The 16,560-nt window shown below is 45.2% G+C and overlaps 1 protein-coding gene across 3 annotated transcripts in view; it reads right to left on the bottom strand.

Annotated features, from left to right (window-relative positions):
- Positions 1-3,430: 3,430 nt before the first annotated feature.
- The window catches only part of syt7a (synaptotagmin VIIa), a 77,875-nt gene continuing 64,745 nt past the window's right edge, over positions 3,431-16,560 (bottom strand). For all 3 annotated transcript variants that reach the window (XM_047595466.1, XM_047595465.1, XM_047595464.1), the window contains 4 exons: positions 15,373-15,542; positions 14,907-15,021; positions 14,057-14,256; positions 3,431-13,139 (listed from right to left, as the gene is read on the bottom strand). In XM_047595466.1, the coding sequence (XP_047451422.1) occupies positions 13,035-13,139; positions 14,057-14,256; positions 14,907-15,021; positions 15,373-15,542 (590 nt within the window). In that variant the 3' untranslated portion in view covers positions 3,431-13,034. The remainder of the gene's footprint in view (positions 13,140-14,056; positions 14,257-14,906; positions 15,022-15,372; positions 15,543-16,560) is intronic.

Genomic DNA, 16,560 nt, shown 5'->3' on the forward strand with positions numbered 1-16,560 from the left:
GTACACACACATTACATTTAGAAAGGAAATAATTTTAAATGGAAACTTAATCAAATGACAATAAAATTCAACTTACCTTTATTGTTAAAACCTGGAAAAGGCTTTAGAGGATTTAGGATTTAGGAGCCGTTCCACTACAAAATGTGCTGGTTGGTCCATATTGAAATGCAAAAATGAGTGCGAATTGGATTCCACTTTTACTTCACTGTGATGATAAAATCTTACATTCATCCTTATTCAGAGATGGCGTGACAATAAGAGAAACGGTTATTTAAGCGGAGGGAGTCATACTAATGTGGCTTAAGTATTTAGCAACAGCTACGTGTCTGTATATTATAAATAGAGTGTGACCATTATTAGGACAAGATATCAAACCTTTAAAGAACTTGACCAATGGTTACCATTCAAACATCACTTTCAGACACCTGAACTGACAAGTGTCTCTGTTATTGGACAAAGCAAATACTCAAGAACAGTATATATAATACTGTAAGCTACACTCCTACATCTCTTCTGAGATGACATGGAGGAGGAATTATAAGTAGGAATGCGGTACTACAGGCCGGCCACAGCGATGCAGGACACGCAGCTGCTCCTGGGAACTCAGTTATACAGAGACCGGGAGATGCCGTCCTAGCTGAGGAGGAGGTGGTCCGACCCCAACAGGAGCTCGGAATAAAAGATGAGGAGCTCCAGAGGGTCACAAAAAGGTGAACTCAAAGTGAAACCTCCAAGGAGCCGTCGTGAAGCCTCCAAGAGGAGATGGCTCGACGTGATGGAAGTTCATGGAGCAAAATGCAAGAGACGGAGAAGGAGCCCAACAAAACAACGGTCTTATTACATCTTTACTGTATTCTTAAGGGATAGATTAGGGAGATACTTTTTTTTTTTTTTAAATATGTCACTTGACAACAAGAGTCAGTGTGTCAGTATGAACTCTGAATAGATTACAAAAAAGAGGCACGGTTTCATCAGGTCATTTTGTATTCAGGTGTGTTTTGACTCATTTTGCTGTCTTAGAATAGAGGTCTGCAATGTTTTTCAGGCCAAGGACCCCAAACTGATGAGAGATTAAGGGGCCCCCTACCTACTATATGTTCTATATTAAACTCGGCTTAGTGCTATTTATAAATACATATTACTATCATCATTTTGCATTCAGTATTATCCCTTATCCCTCCACTAAAATACGTTGGATTCATGTTAATGTGTATTTAACAAAATTTAAATTTGTGGGAGAAATTTAAAAAATATATACAAAACATGTATAAGCAACCAAAGATTTCGTGATCCCCAGCAGTACCTCCCCTGTTGAAGACCTATGTTTTAGGTCAGCCCTTAGTTTACTACAACAAAATATTTTTTTCTTTTCTTTTAAGCCTCTGGAAAAGTAGAGCAAGAGTTTGTTGGCTAAATGGTTGGCGGAGAAAAAAAAAAACAAGTCATGAGAACGGCAAAGTAGGAAATACAATAAGTCCCCATTGAATGTAAGTGTTAGACGCCGGATATAGTGACACAGACACAGCTGCAGTCAGACTGAATGTGAACCCGCACAGCTGCTGGAACAAAGACCAAAGTGTCAGAAGTGAAACAAATTGCACAAACAATGCTGCATCTTATTAATGAGATAATCTGTCATCATTCTTGAAAAGGGATGAAAAGTTCCCTCAGAGTGCAGCATGTTGCTCAGTGATTCATTTACCTTCATGCTGACTAATGTGTTGCCGTGAGCAGATGCTTTCCACTGTACATTTCTAATTGGTCTCAAAGGCAAAAACAACCATTGCAAATTGCAGCCTCTCAGCAAATGGATGGTATGAGTTATACTGGAATGGTGTCATTACGGCTTCTAATTATTTATACTATGGTTTAATCACACTGTATGTGTCCAGTTTTAATTCAGATAGCACTCAGAGATATATAATGATGAACACATGGGCGCGTGTGTCTACATTTTGGTGTGGGAGTGTTTTTCTCATTTTGGATATTAGAGCGTTCTTGTTAATGTTTCTGCATATGACAACGTTTTAGTGAAATGGCGATTTCACTGCTGAGAGGAAACATTTTTCCCTGTTTATTATAGAAGAGCTTGACCGGCCTCTACAACAATTCTGACCTCAGTCTCATCCGGTGACTTGGGCATGACTCGGGACCTGGACTGTGAACCCGGCCTCATTTCTCAGCATCAGCATGAGGCTTCTCTAACGCATCCACGGCTGAAAGGGAGGAAGGTTCAAGGTTCAATTATTATGTTTGTGAAAGCCCTTTTCAACGGAGTCGACCATTAGGGATGCTGTTTGGCGTACTTAGACGTCTTCAAACAGGATATTTTAGACCTAGAATAACCTTAGAGAATATATTACTATTTTTGTTTAACAAACAAGACTAATACACCCATGCTAGCTGCTTACTGAGGCAGCAGTGATTTGACTGCAAAAAGCTAAAGTTAGTATGCTAACATTCTCACACTAGCAATGCTCAAGCTTAAAAGGTGTTCAGTGGCATAGGTCTTCAACAGGGGGTCCACGACACCTAGGGGATCCGCAGCGGTACTGCAGGGGGATTGCAACACATTTGGGTAATTAGACATTTTTCATAGATTTTTTTATTTATTTATTTTTTTTTAATTTGTTTAAATGCAAATTAACGTAAATCCAACATATTTTAGCGAAGGTATAATAACATAATAATAGGTTATCTTTCAGTCAGCACTCCACTCATTCAGCGATGCAGGGGCTGTTTGAACAGCGCACTATTACACACAGAGCACCACCCTAGCCGAGACCTGTCAATCTTCCTCCTGTACACAGTAGGACCCGCCCCCGTCGCTGCTGAGCCAATCACGAGGCAGCATATTACGCGCCGACTCTCACAGTGAAATCCAGACACAAGCTGCAGAGAAGCTAACTCCCATAAACTGAGACCAAAATGTTCTGGTGATTCACTGTCTCTACTGTATTTAGCTATGTTTAAAGGTAAATGTATGTATGTTTGAATTTGAACATGTATTATTTGAATATCTTAATATTGAACGCAAAATGATAATAATAATGCATATTTACGAATAGCACTAGGCCGAGTTTAATATAGAACACATATAGTAGGTAGGAGGTCCCTACTTCATCTCTCATCAGTTTGGGGATCCTTAGCCTGAAAAATGTTGAAAAGCCCTGCTTTATGCTAATGGTCAGCAATTAAACAAAACAGACTAGGCTGATGGAACAGAAGTCAAATTTTTAAACCTGTATCAAAGCAGAGTCATTCTGAGATTTAAATTAAATTAAATTTATCAACAGTTGAATGTGTTGATCAGCCAATTGTTTCACCTACAGCTGAAATGTGTGAGTAAGTGTGTGAGTCTCCGGTGTCCGTTCAAACAAATCTATAAAAACAAAACACAATGACACAGACCAATGACTCTGGACATATGTGTAGTAAAAATGATTCTTTAATATGGAACAAAATCAGAGCTCAGCTCCAAGGCTCCGTCCACCCAACACACTCTGTAACACTGATGGGTGGAGGAGAACGAGAAAAATCAACCAGTAAGATCACAGTCCGCTCGGCCCAAAAACAGGAGAGGCTAAAAAAAACATGGAACGCAAAACCAAAGTGCTACCGGGCTTCGGCCTTGAGACGCCCTCGCTCCCTTCCCTCCTCACCCAGGGTTCGACCTCAGGGACACGCCTCTCTGCTGCCACCCAGGGCTCTCCCACCTCCTCCCTTACCTCACCCGTCTCACCTCACCCCCCCCCCCTCGTCGAGTCAGCGGCTCCTCAAACCAGTCGGTGACCCACTGAGCTCTCGGAGCGGGTGAGGTCTGCGTGGAGGTGCGTTTAGAGGAGCAGAGCGGCATGCGTGAAGGTCTTCATGCTGAGCGTGCTGCCGCCGCCGGTTTGTGGGTTTAGGGCTCTCGGAGAAGAGGGGTGTGGGGGCGTTTCTGAACAAGATGTCTGGGTTACCAGCATGGCTCCAGTGGAAAACGGAGTGGAGGTCGCTCCCAGACTAACCTGAAATCTATATAACTTTATAATGACTTTCAGAAGAGGTTCAGATGGAATGTTTGAAGTTTCAAAGGAGATGAGGCGAGGACGGGAGGGAGAGGACGTCTGCGGAGGCCACCCGGTAAGAACCCGTCACTATACTAACACAGGGACATCAACAGAAGTACTACACAGATATGTACAGAGCAACCAAGCAACACATCGGAATACTGAGTAATAAATCTGGCGTGGGAAGGGGAGGGTAATAATAGTCCACTACAAATGCACATATCCCACTACTTTTTTCGCGTAGTTGGTCCAATCTTTAAGGCTATTCTCTTGCTCTTGCTACAAATGGGCAGCAGTGAAGCCGCCGCGACATAGATTCTGTGCTTGACTTTTGAATATGGCTGCTTTGTGATTCTGCGCGCTGAGCTGACAGACGCCCTTCCCCTCAGATTTTGCACAAGGTACGGAGAGAAAAAAAAAAGAAAAGAAAATGACATGAAGGCATGACCAGAGATGAGTTGCATGAATCTTTCTTTTTTGTGCTAAATCACTCTCTGCTCCACAGACCTCCACAGATATACAAGGTGCTCTTCAGCAACGTGGAGGGTGACTGATGAGAGATGCTAATGTACAAAGGAGCGCGGATAGATGAGGGATGGTAGACCGCTGTGAAATTAGACTCTGGTGGGGGTATGCATTACCAGCCGAACGGGAGAGTAAATGAACAATCGAGCAGAGGAAGTGGAAATCTATACTTAGTGGAGGATTAAAATGAGGCGCTGTAATGAAGAAACGGGGTGGACATGAGGAGGCACGGAGAAAATGAAAGAAAGAAAGAAAGAAAGAAAGAAAGAAAGAAAGAAAGAAAGAAAGAAAGAAAGAAAGAAAGGGCATTTGTCAGCTTCAGCAAACACAGTCATCCTGCACCTTAACACACACTGAGTCACATGACAAACTACATCAGAGGGAGGAGGGAGGCACTGCACAGAGAGCACTAGCACTACCATGGACGGACGCACACCTAACACACGTACGCACACGCACACACTACTGCACAGGGTCCCAGTCTGCGTTCCACTGCTCTCTCCTGGCTGCCAGAACCTCGCTGTGTCTTGTCGAGAGAAAAAACAACAAACGAACCGATTCAACAAACGAACGGACGGAAAGAAGAACTACACACACTTTTGGCTCCCCACTGGCTATAATAAAAAAATGAACCAGAAACGAAACCTAGGATATAAAAAGAGCCAGGGGCACCGGGTTTTACAGAAAGCATTTTCTCAATAACTGGCTTTTGAACAGCTCTACGCTTTTTCTTTTAGTCTACCAAGTATATACTATTAACCTTACCAGGCAGCTAAAATCTATACAGTACTGTCATTTTTCATATATTTATAGATATTTATACACTATACAAAGTTGGCAAAAATACATAAATAAATACATTAAATTAGATTGTACACATCACAATTGTGTGTTTTAAGTTAGAGCACTCTTTGTTGAAGAGGTGGGCCGCGGCAAGTGGAGAAAGTGGGTGAAGAAACAGGAGTGTTACCCTCGACATCCCTTAATGCAAAGAAAGTCACCATCGCGCCCGGTTAGTAACGTTTCAGAGTATGGCGTTAGTCATCAGTTGAGTGTATTGCTTATTACCTACCTGATTAAAAATGTCCACATTATGGCAGGAGTTAGAGGCAGCTCCAACTGCATCACAAAGTCTATTTACAACCGGCGAGGGAAGGAAAAAAAATACTCTGAAGGATCTGGGTTTAGGGGAAGTAGTCAGAGTTTATTTTTAGTGTGTCTGTGGACTTTGTGACTCCTCGTGGGACTCCCTCTAAAGGATGGTGTTACAAATGAAGGCAGGACTGTATCCACTGTCCTTCCTGCAGACGGCTGCTGGGAGTATCTGCTCTACCGTATCATGTCTGTGGCGGAGGCCGTCCTCAAGGTAATGTGAAACTGATAAGCTCCATCCCTGCACTGTACACAGGCCCAGCCAGATACATAAGGCTATGGCATATGGAAGATAGGGAAGTGGGTGTAATGACACCTGCAGCGAAACTAACCGGACCACAGCCCTGTGCAAATTCAATACGCGTGTCTGTCTAGAAGGCACGGGGCACATTTTGGACACGCGGAGACATTTTATTCTCCCATCTTTTTTTGAATGATTAAAAGCGATTATTACTATCAGATTCGCCACGTGCCCCGTTAATCGTCTGGCTCTCGCACTAATCCTGGGCCCTTCTCGTTAAAGTTTGAGAGTTCTTATAAATATCTGACGAAGGAAGAGACGAGCCAATTATGTGGCAAGTTCCTGTCAGTCGGTTGTGCTTAATCACGACTCCAACCCCAGAATTAGAGCCTGAATCACAAGCGTGCAGACTGCCTGTACGGGGTGACATGTTGTGGTTTACGTCCCTCGACTTCGCCCTCCGCACGTGCTCGCTCCCACACACTGTACGGCCTCCGGCCCAAGCCGTGAGGAGTCCAGGCTGAATGAGGAAGGCATCATCAGTGTCAGTACAGGGCCAATCCCGTCTAACACAATGACATTACAGTAAATCCCCAAGCCTATAAGCAGGCAGGGGTGAGATGTGGTGCCAAGACACCAGGGCAGAGCGCCTCCGTGGGGGAGGTGAGCAGTCCTCACGTGCACCCAGGGAGCACACAAAGACGTTTTATGGCGTAAGCGGCTACAAGCTACAAATTCGTTCAGTCAATTTCCTGCAGGTGTGGGAGGGGGAAAGGTATGTGGCAGTGTTGCTACAGTGGGCCTGGGATGTGTCGGGTATCACTCCGCGCCTTTGCTTCTCTTGCCCCGACCGCACGACGCCTCCAACAAAAATACAGCGGACATCAAAAGCCCTTATTCAAGAAGGGCAGGTATAATCAGCTTCAGCATCATCAACATCACCACTGGTTTTCATGGATATCATTGTTTTCTTCATCATTTCGAGTGACAAATGAAAACTCAGCGTAACAACAAATGTTAATTCTCCACCGACGATATTTACATAAAGTTTTTAAAAACAGAAGGACTTTTCTTCTCACGGTTTATGTAAAGAAAGAAACCCAACACAAGAACACCAAGCACACACATACGCACAGACCGACCCACAGTCGAATGTGAACGAAAAAAAAGGAAAGAAAAAAAAACAAGATATTATTACTCATTATTGTTTTTCATATTCAGTTTGTTACGATTCGGACGATGCTTACTTGAACCCTGATTGGGAGAAGTCACACTGGTTCCCACCAGATGCTTAAAACAATTGAAAGGGTGAGTTAGGGGAGGCGAGGTCTGTCCGCGCAGGGCGAGAAGTGCACACGCACACTCAGGCCGACTGGACAAATGACAAAGGTGACCTGGGAGACTTCTGAGCTTACTCAGCCGTCATAACATGAGTCAGCGGAATAAAGAATCAACTGCAGTCCCTCCAGGATGAGATTACTACCGCCTGATTTCAATACGCGCGCACACACACACACATTCTCCAAGACAAAATACAGCGCACCCTTAATTTAATATAGAAAAACCTACAGCAATGCAGGCACCTTTCCAATACAGTGAGTCACTGATGCTCGCCTTATGAAAAACCAGATCCGTCAAGCAAAACTAGAAGTGATGAATAACCGAGCGAGTATGACGAGGACAAACAGGCGCAGGAGAATATCATGCTAATCCCTCGGAAAACAGGTGTGACCCCTTCAGCCAATAAAGCCGCGCGTTATTTAGAAAGTAAACAGGGAAGAGGAAGCTGCTGGTGACAGTGATGAATTTGGGGGTGCATACCCATGAATAAACACTGCAGAGGAGACGGGTGTTCCCGGAGGTGAATGGAATTGTTCATGATACCAAGCTGGCCGTGGAGGATTAACCACGGAGAAACAGGGGGTTTGAGTTACATCAGGAGGGTCTGAGTTGTGTTTTTAAATGCAGTCACGCCTTCGAGGTCGAAAAATGAAGCCGGGGCACAAGAGCCAAAAACTGCATTTCCCCCGAATGGCCACTTGAGGCCGACTCCAAAGGGAGCAGGTCGATCCATATAAACCACATAGAAAGAATCTAATATTTGCTGGCACAAAAACAGTTTTTGTTCTCTATAGTTAATTTCATATTTATGACAACTGTACCGCTGAATTTCGCATTACTTGGACCAAAGTTTATAATTATTGTTAGTGATGAAAATAAGACTTTAACCAGATAATACTTCAAAAGTTAGGGTTAAGGGACAAACTGAGCCCAAATTCATCCTGAGGGGAACTTGAACGTTACTGGACAAATAACAACTCACATTCCTAAAGTAATGACGCTAACTTTGCCATGCCGGCAACTTGACTTGACTTAGCGTCAAAGAAAACTTTACAATAGAAATGAGAAAGTGTTGCAATACCCTCCAGATTCGACACTAAGCAAGGACACATAGAAGGGAAGGATGAATTTACATAACATAAAAGTCAGCGTGGAGAGCTTTCATTCTGAGGCCAAGTTTGCGGGCAGTGTTAGCTGTGTCTGTCATCTCGGATTAAACCTTTGTGATCAAACGCTAATTATCCACGCATGCACCTACGAGTCGACTCCGCCAGGGAACGCAGCAGCGATGAAAGACAGAGCTGAGGCTGAACACGGGGAGAGCGAGCACGCCAAGCCGAATTGGCCTTACAAAAAGAAGAAAAAGAAAAAAAAAGAAACAGAAATCTTGACTCAGAGCATCTGCAACACCGCCATGGTATATTCATGAGCTCTGGTTTGGCGAAGGTCACTGCTGACAGTGTAGCTGCCAACAAAACGCAATAAGTTTAGAGGCGTGAGACAGGTGGCAGCGTAATAAAACCAGGGATCTGGAGATGGCTTTCTTTCTTTATACCGTTTGGCTCCGGGCTCACCCTCCGTTTTAATGGCGGTGCTGTTTGACTGCTGGCAATGAGAACATAATGTTCAGGACTCCTGGCTATTTTATGGAGTGTGCAACTTTCTGGTTGATTTACGGCGTGTACCACCGTGATTCACACTGTTTACTAAAGTAAATAAGTTATGGAAGAGCAGGAGTCACGGCTGAGTGCTGTTTTCTCACCAGTTTTGGAGGCAATGCAAAAACGAATGCATAAAAACAACAACTTCATGCACTATTCATGAATATGAGCATTAAAAGCCTACTTGAATCTAAAGAATTAATGTTGCTTTTTTTAAGGCTCGTAAGTAGCACTTTTTTTTTTTGGTTCGATCCCACGTCTGAGAGCCGGGCCTCCTAAACAGCTTTAAAAAAAAATATGATTTGAATTATTTTATTAGCTGAAAATGTCACGACATTTTCCACCTTTAAATATGATTCTCTTTATCATTAACTCTGCATTTTACCAACTCTGTCAAGATAAATATTTACCTGCATATTGGATTTTAATCGGACCAGAGGAAGAGCTTTAAATGGTTGTTCTTGCTCCCATTATTAATATTTTACAGACACAGTTGCGTGGTCCGTGAGAGAAAGAATGAGGAGGTGAGTCCACCGTTGCATAACTGCATTTTCTAGCATTTCACTACTTTACATAACCGCCCGTCTCTCCTCAAAGGGTGTACTTAGGCGCACTCGCTAATCATTCGATGACCCATCTATTAAATAACTATCATTAAAAAAGAAAGCAGATAATAGTTTATTTGCATTTAAGATCCCATCTGTATTCAGAAGCGCTCGGCACTCGAGCCCGACCCCGTAGCCTTCCACCCTCCAGTCTACCTTCCAGGATCAGCAGCATCACACTGCGCCTCGCGCTACTAAAAATAAAGTCATACACCCAAGTTAGCAGGGTCACTGATGACGAAGCTTTGTAAACCCATGCAGCATAGCAATTTATCACTTCTTGAATAACATGGGATCTTGGTAAAAAGGAACCAGCAGAGGTAATGTGTTGACTCATCACCCGCACATGCGGTTTTCCCAGCTTCAGCAGTGATCACCCACTGATTATTTTCCATTTTTGACTGACGAGCCTTTATCCCTCCGCGCGTCTGCTAATGAGCTCAACGTCCTGTATTATTCTTAGCGAGCGCTACCTCTGCAAACAGCAGAGTCCTCGAGGTCCGAGGGAGCGGATACTGCTCCTTTCTGACCACCTAATGGGAGTGTAATGTGCTGTGACACTGCAGGCAGTGGCTGTCAAAACAGTGGCCCCTGTTCCACGGCTGGCCAATTGTTCTGAAGGTTGCTGGACCGGATCAGCGCTTCACAGCGGCCAGCACCGAGGCTCGCCACACGAAACGCGCTGCCCGGCGCAAGGTCTGCACACAAAGCCTGTTGCCCCGGACGAGCTCCAAAAAGACACAAGATGCGGAGTAACCTGGAGCAGATTAGGCCGCGGCTGAACAACCAGTCAGCTGGAGTTGATCAGATTATTGTTAGCATGGAAACATGCAAGACACTGTTAAATTACTGCGTGATAAGGCGAAATAAAATCCGCCGCGGGGCCCGTGGCGTTTTGATGACGACAGAGTTTGTAAGGACTGCGAATGTAGCATCAACAGAAGCTGGAAACAAACAACTGATTGCGTTTGCTCGCGGAGCCAGTCCGACTTGAGAGACGTTTGAAAGGTCGATCCTCGTTTAGAAATGACGGCTAATCTGCTGGAGTGAAAACAGAAAGTATCAAGTATCCGACAGGATTATGCTTCACAGGACTTTATGAATGTAGAAACGGGAAGTACACTAAGATGAGGCAGACGTCTGCGTGAATGGCTCGTGCGGCCTTCCTGTTGCCGCTTTGCGATTTACGTTACAGGAACATCGAGCCGAGCTGGACGTGCCTGACAAGCGGCGCGGCCACCAGCACACTCTGCGGCGCTCTTAAGCACTTAGCGTAGAGATAATCATCTGCCTCTCCAGTATCTCATAGTGGCACGTCGGGCCATCGTCTAATACATCTGCGATACATAGTTTATTTTTATTCTGCCCACATTCCCATCGGTTACCGTTTTCAGAGACGAACCTATTGTTCGCCAGCACAAATTCACACACGCTTGCGCAGAGCTCCGACTGGGCTCGTCGTTGATGGACACTTTGTGTAATAGCACTGTAGCGCTGGCCGACCTCCATATGACAAGCAGACAAGCCCGATATCTCCATCCTGGCCTGACATTTCAGACACGAGCAGTCTGCCACCAGGGGTCCGGTAGCTGACACACACACACACACACACACAGAAAAAAAACACGCACACACACACACCGAAGGGAAACAGCCAAACAGGAAGAGGAGGATGAGAGCCCCCCACATCCTCCGTGCCCTCAACGTCGTCTCCAAACCCTGACACCACAGAGCAGACGTCACCTCTCCCCAACTGCTGCTCACCCTGACAGGTACTCCTCCCTTGATTTTCACCGGTACTATAATCATCATCGAAACTATCACCGACCTTATTATTGTTATTACATTTCCAAAAAGTGCAGATAGAACTTCCCCGTGCCCTCATTCAGAAGGCAGGGCAGTAGAGGATGGGGAAACGATGGCAGTAAGAAGAGCAAGAAGAGCGCAAGATGAGAAAGAGAAAAGAGAAGAAGATTTCCGTCGAGTTTGAGTTGTGTTGCTCCCGTGAACACACGCGCACGCACATCAACAGGCACACGTTAACACGGCCGCCCCCCCATCCCCAACCCCCGCCCCCAACGTCGGCACAAAACAAGAGCACAGGGCAGCACAAAGAATTCATAGGATCAATAAACAGAGCACAAACTTTGCTTTCACCTTAACATCGGAAGAAGGTTTTAAATGAAACTCTATCAGTTGATGATGCTGTGAAAAATGACATCATAGTATCTTGGGGGGAGACTTGTTTGCTTGTTTTGGTTTTTTGTCGTCTTCTTTTTTCTCTCTCCGTCTCAGGGCTTTTTTTCGTCTGGAAAAATCAGAAGCGATCCGTTTCAGAAGTTTATCGTGTCCCCGCTTTCCCAGCTTCGGAAAGTTCAGTTTTTTGTTTTTGTTTTGTTTTTTTTTGTCTTTTTTTTAAATCTCTATTTTTGTTGGAGCTACAGCACAGCACCCACAGCACACAGACGACGAGGAGGGGGTCCAGAAAAGAGGGATGGGGGGGTCAGTTCACTAATAGTGTGCCAGAAGAAGAGAAAGGGGGAACAGTAAGAAAAGGGGGGAAAAAGACATAAAGAAGAGCATCAATAAGAAAAAAAAAAAGAAAAAGGGGAGGGGGGGGCAGGGAGAAGAGAGGGCAGTATCAACAACTCCATCTAGAGTTCAACCAATTTCATCACAAACCTAGTATTGATTGCTTTCGACATCTTCAGCTGAACATTAAACCACTTTCGAGTAAAAAGGAGGAAGGACTGAAATGGGGGAGAGATATAGTACACTTGAGACAGATGACAAGGACGAGGCAATAAATGAAGAGACGGGAGAGATGGGAGCCGGCAGAGAGGCTATGGATAAGATACTGTATACTAGTTGTGTGTATAGGGGGAGTTCTGCCAATCTATTCGCCTAATATATCAATAAGTATATGTACATACAGTACATACTGTATAGTATCGTTTACCTGGAATATTCATATGACATGATTATATGAGACTAGATCGTTACTGAAGGTTCTCTGTGATCCCACGGGACTGGCACCTTGAATGGGTCAGGGACGGCAGTGCAGGGATCGGCAAAGAAACTGATTATCAGACCTCCACAGGCAAAGTGCATAAGGACAGACAGACGTACAGACAGTCAGAAACAGGGGGACCATTGGCAAAGCGGTGAGACACAGAAATTAAGACACGGCCGCATGAGGGGACGGAACAGAGGAGGAGAGTTGGAGGGAAATTGAGATTTTGGAAAGAAAAGAGTTTAAAGGTTTAAGAGAGCAGATGGCTAATTGTACCCGTGTTTCGCAGCCTGGCAGCAAGTCAGTCTTGTGCATAAGGACGGGAGTGGGAGAAGAGGAGTGAGGGAGGCGGGGGGGAGGAGGAGGAGGAGGAGGAGGACGAGGTGGGGGAGGAGGAGGGGGCAGGAGACGGAAAGGGGCCACGGAGGAAGCTGGGCGGTGCGATCAGGCCTTGAGAGCGTGCCACTGGGCGACGTTAGTGCGCGGCCGGGCGAGCATGTCTTTCCAGTGCTTCACTTCTCCTGGTCCACTCTTCCACGATAGGTAGATCTGAAAGAAGAGGCAAGATCGTCTGGCAAATAAAATAACCTTTAAACCGTCTCAGGCATGCACGTCTCCCTGTTCAAAGCGAGTGGGCCTTTTAGCGCCCGTTCGGGTTAATGCTGCTCATGCCTTCGCTCAGACACCACGGCACCTTCGCAACAAAAAGAGGTGCGATATCTGGCGTCTGGTGCTTGAGAGGGAACGGCGTCGCTGCCGGAGAGCAGCAGTGAGATGGAAAAGCAACGGAACGCAGCAAAAATAGTGGTTTCGGTTCTCTGCCACGCTGCATTTCTTAAGAGGTAAATTAGCGAAGCCTTTTTTTTTTTTTTTTTTTTTTTTTTTTTTTCCTCGGCTGATGCCAGAAACTTTCTGGAGACTCCGATGTGGCCAAGAAACAGCCTGGCACACAAACCCGCTGCACAAAATCAAATTGTTATTTTCATACTTAATTTTTTTTGCCTTAAGGGTCCCGGCGGGACGATTCTGTTTTCGCACTGTTTCCTGCCTTTATGCTAAGCTAAGATAACCCCTTGGTTTATGTGTAATGGACAGACGTGAGAGTTGTGTTAATGCTCTCACTTAACCTTTATGGGAATGAGTGTGTTTTCGAAAATGTCAGAGTATTTCTCGGTTAGCAGCATGACACAATCCTCAACAGTCAAATTGTGACACATATTTTTGCTCCGAGCCGACCTGTTTGCTCGCTGCTGGTGAATAATGTATATGTGTAGTAATTTCGTGAATGAATTCCTCCTCAGCGGACGGGGAATCGTAACAGTGAGTTCCCCGACCTCAGCGGCGACCTCTTGCTGAAAGTACCTTAAGTCAGTTGCACTTTCAGACCTGGTCTCAGGTCACGTTAAATAACTTCCCAGGCGCCTGGTGAGGTTTACATTCTGCAGCAGAGAGCTGTGAAACATTACCTTGCCGATAACATCGTTGCGGCTGAGCCTGTCCTTGTCCATGACGGTGATGATGATGGTTGTCTCCCTCAGCACGTGGGCGGGCACGTCGAAGGGGAATGACTCATTGAAGACGGGGTTCAAGCAGCGCTTCATCGTCACCGTCTTCTTCTTCTCCACGCGCTTGTCCTTGTGCATCAGCCACACCTTCACGTACGGATCTGCAACATGGACGCACACAGCGCAGCGGTTTACACGGGCACGAGGCGACAAAGATGCACGGCGATGGTGATTTTTTTTTTTTTTAGGGTCAGGTTCCCAATTACCCTTGTAATTGTTAAAGTCAAAAAAGGCAGCAGGGAAGAAGATACTTCGTTTGAGCTCAAGGTCAACGTATTCCCAGGGCTAGGAAACATACAAATGAGGAAGTATTTATGGAAATAGGGCCTGGGATTTGTACTACCGATTCTGGAGCATTATCATATTCTGTAATACTGACAGACACCACTGCAGGAAGCCATAATTTTACAAAAATACGCCGCAGAGAGCGTCTCACACTGAGACAGGATACTTTAAAAACTAGCGGCAACCAGACCGGGCTGACACAGATTCGTCTGGGAGGCTGAAGATGCTCGTAGATATACGGAAAGCGAGAGAACGGTGGAAAAGAGAGGTCACGGGGGAGAGACGCTTGATGTAATGTCACCTTGCTGCTGCAGCTCTCTACGGCGGACGGCGAGTGCGTGTTTGAACACGGTGACAGGGCCATGTGTGTGAAGCCACTGAGCTTCCAAAGTCACAGGGAAGGCTTCACGCCGGCGAACAAGGGTTAGACAAAGAGAAGACTAAACAAACGAAGACCAATCTTTACCTGAGGTGCCCCCGATATCCATGGCTTTGAGATTGCGCGCTTTGATGATGTTCACAGTGATGGTGTTGGCAGTGGGATTATAGCAGAGAGACAACAGCAGGTCTCCTCGTCTCCCCTGGGGAACACAAGGACCGCAAACACAATGGAGCATGAATAACCTGGTCCAATATCAGATTCCATCAGGAAAAATCTAAACTCCACATTACTCACTAGTTTGTTGTGTAATCTTACATCACTGCCCTTTCTGCTCTAACCCCTTGTGCCAAACACAGATGGTCCAGTGACCAGGCTGGCACCGCGGAGCATGTTGCTCACTCGAAAAACTGCGTCAATCTAGCTCACGTGTTGAAAGTAGTCAACAACACCGTCACTCTCGTTTTAATAAGTCCGCGCTAACAACACTGGAGAAAAAAGAGTGGATTTATCCTGGCTCTACCTCCCCACCCCGTCCCCCGTCCCCACTTACGCTGCCATCACTGCAGGGCTTGAGCTCCTTCCAGAAGGTCTTTATCTGGCCCAGTTCCACCTTATTAAGGGGGATTGACACCTCTCCAATGGGGTCATTCCTGCTGAAGCGGTCATAGTCCAACACCTGAAGGTAGAGAGTGCGCTCTCTCACCTTCTCGTAAGGGAAGCCTGAAACAGACACAGATAACGCTGCAGGGTGAGCGGAGGATTGGCAACAGTGGAGAGCAGGAAACCTGCACCGTGCCAACAGGTACAAATTTGGCAAAAGCCAAAGGGCATTTGAAAAACTGCTTGACCGGACTATGACCTCTCAAATGACTAAACAAGATCATTATACTCCAGACACGAAGGCCTGTGTCGTTAATTTTTTAAGAGCACCGGCTATTGTTCTGATTTTAGAAAGTGTTTGAGTTTCTTGGAGACTCTCTTGGCTACAGCACCGCTGTGCTGTCAACCAAAAACAATACTCATAATGAGCCGGATACAGCTCATAGTGATACAAAACACTTCACTTGCCAGTTTACGGCGAGATTATTATCATTTTAAACAATGAAAAAAAAAAAAAAAGAAAACACGTCCCAGGGTTGGACATTTTATCAATGCAAAATCATTTCACACCTTCATTGTGAGTTTTCGCACGACTCCCACACTGCTCTTTTTGTGATGAGAAGCAGTCCTTTGTCATAGCTGCGAGTGCTTGAGGAAACAGTATAGACTTTTGCTGTGAGCTTTGGACTGCATGCATAATTTAAAGGTGCTGATGTGTGAACTGTGTTAACTTAGGGATGATTTTCAGTCTCCGTGCTTTATGCTGAGCAGCTCCTGTCTGTAGCTGGTTACAATTTTTGTTGGAGTAGAGAGCGACATAAATCTTCCCACATAATATTCAGGAAGGTTCCCAGATTGTCACTTTGAAGTGGGTTTACAGCTATTACGAGGCCTAATAGTGAAATTCATCTACCGTAGAGGGGAAAAAATGCTGTGAAATATTTTGAAATGAAAAGCTGTGGTTGGTTCTTACACCAGATTTCTAAATCTCTATTATCGTACCATTCTTCCTGATTTGAAGGGGACTCTGTTAATTCTCATTATTTAATATGAAAGGGATATACTGTGCTTATTTGGACGACAAGACAGAGGAAAACATGCAGTATGAGAGATTATTTGTCGCTGTTACAGAAACTAT

The sequence above is a fragment of the Mugil cephalus genome, chromosome 10 (assembly GCF_022458985.1).
Source record: "Mugil cephalus isolate CIBA_MC_2020 chromosome 10, CIBA_Mcephalus_1.1, whole genome shotgun sequence".
Lineage (NCBI taxonomy): Eukaryota > Metazoa > Chordata > Actinopteri > Mugiliformes > Mugilidae > Mugil > Mugil cephalus.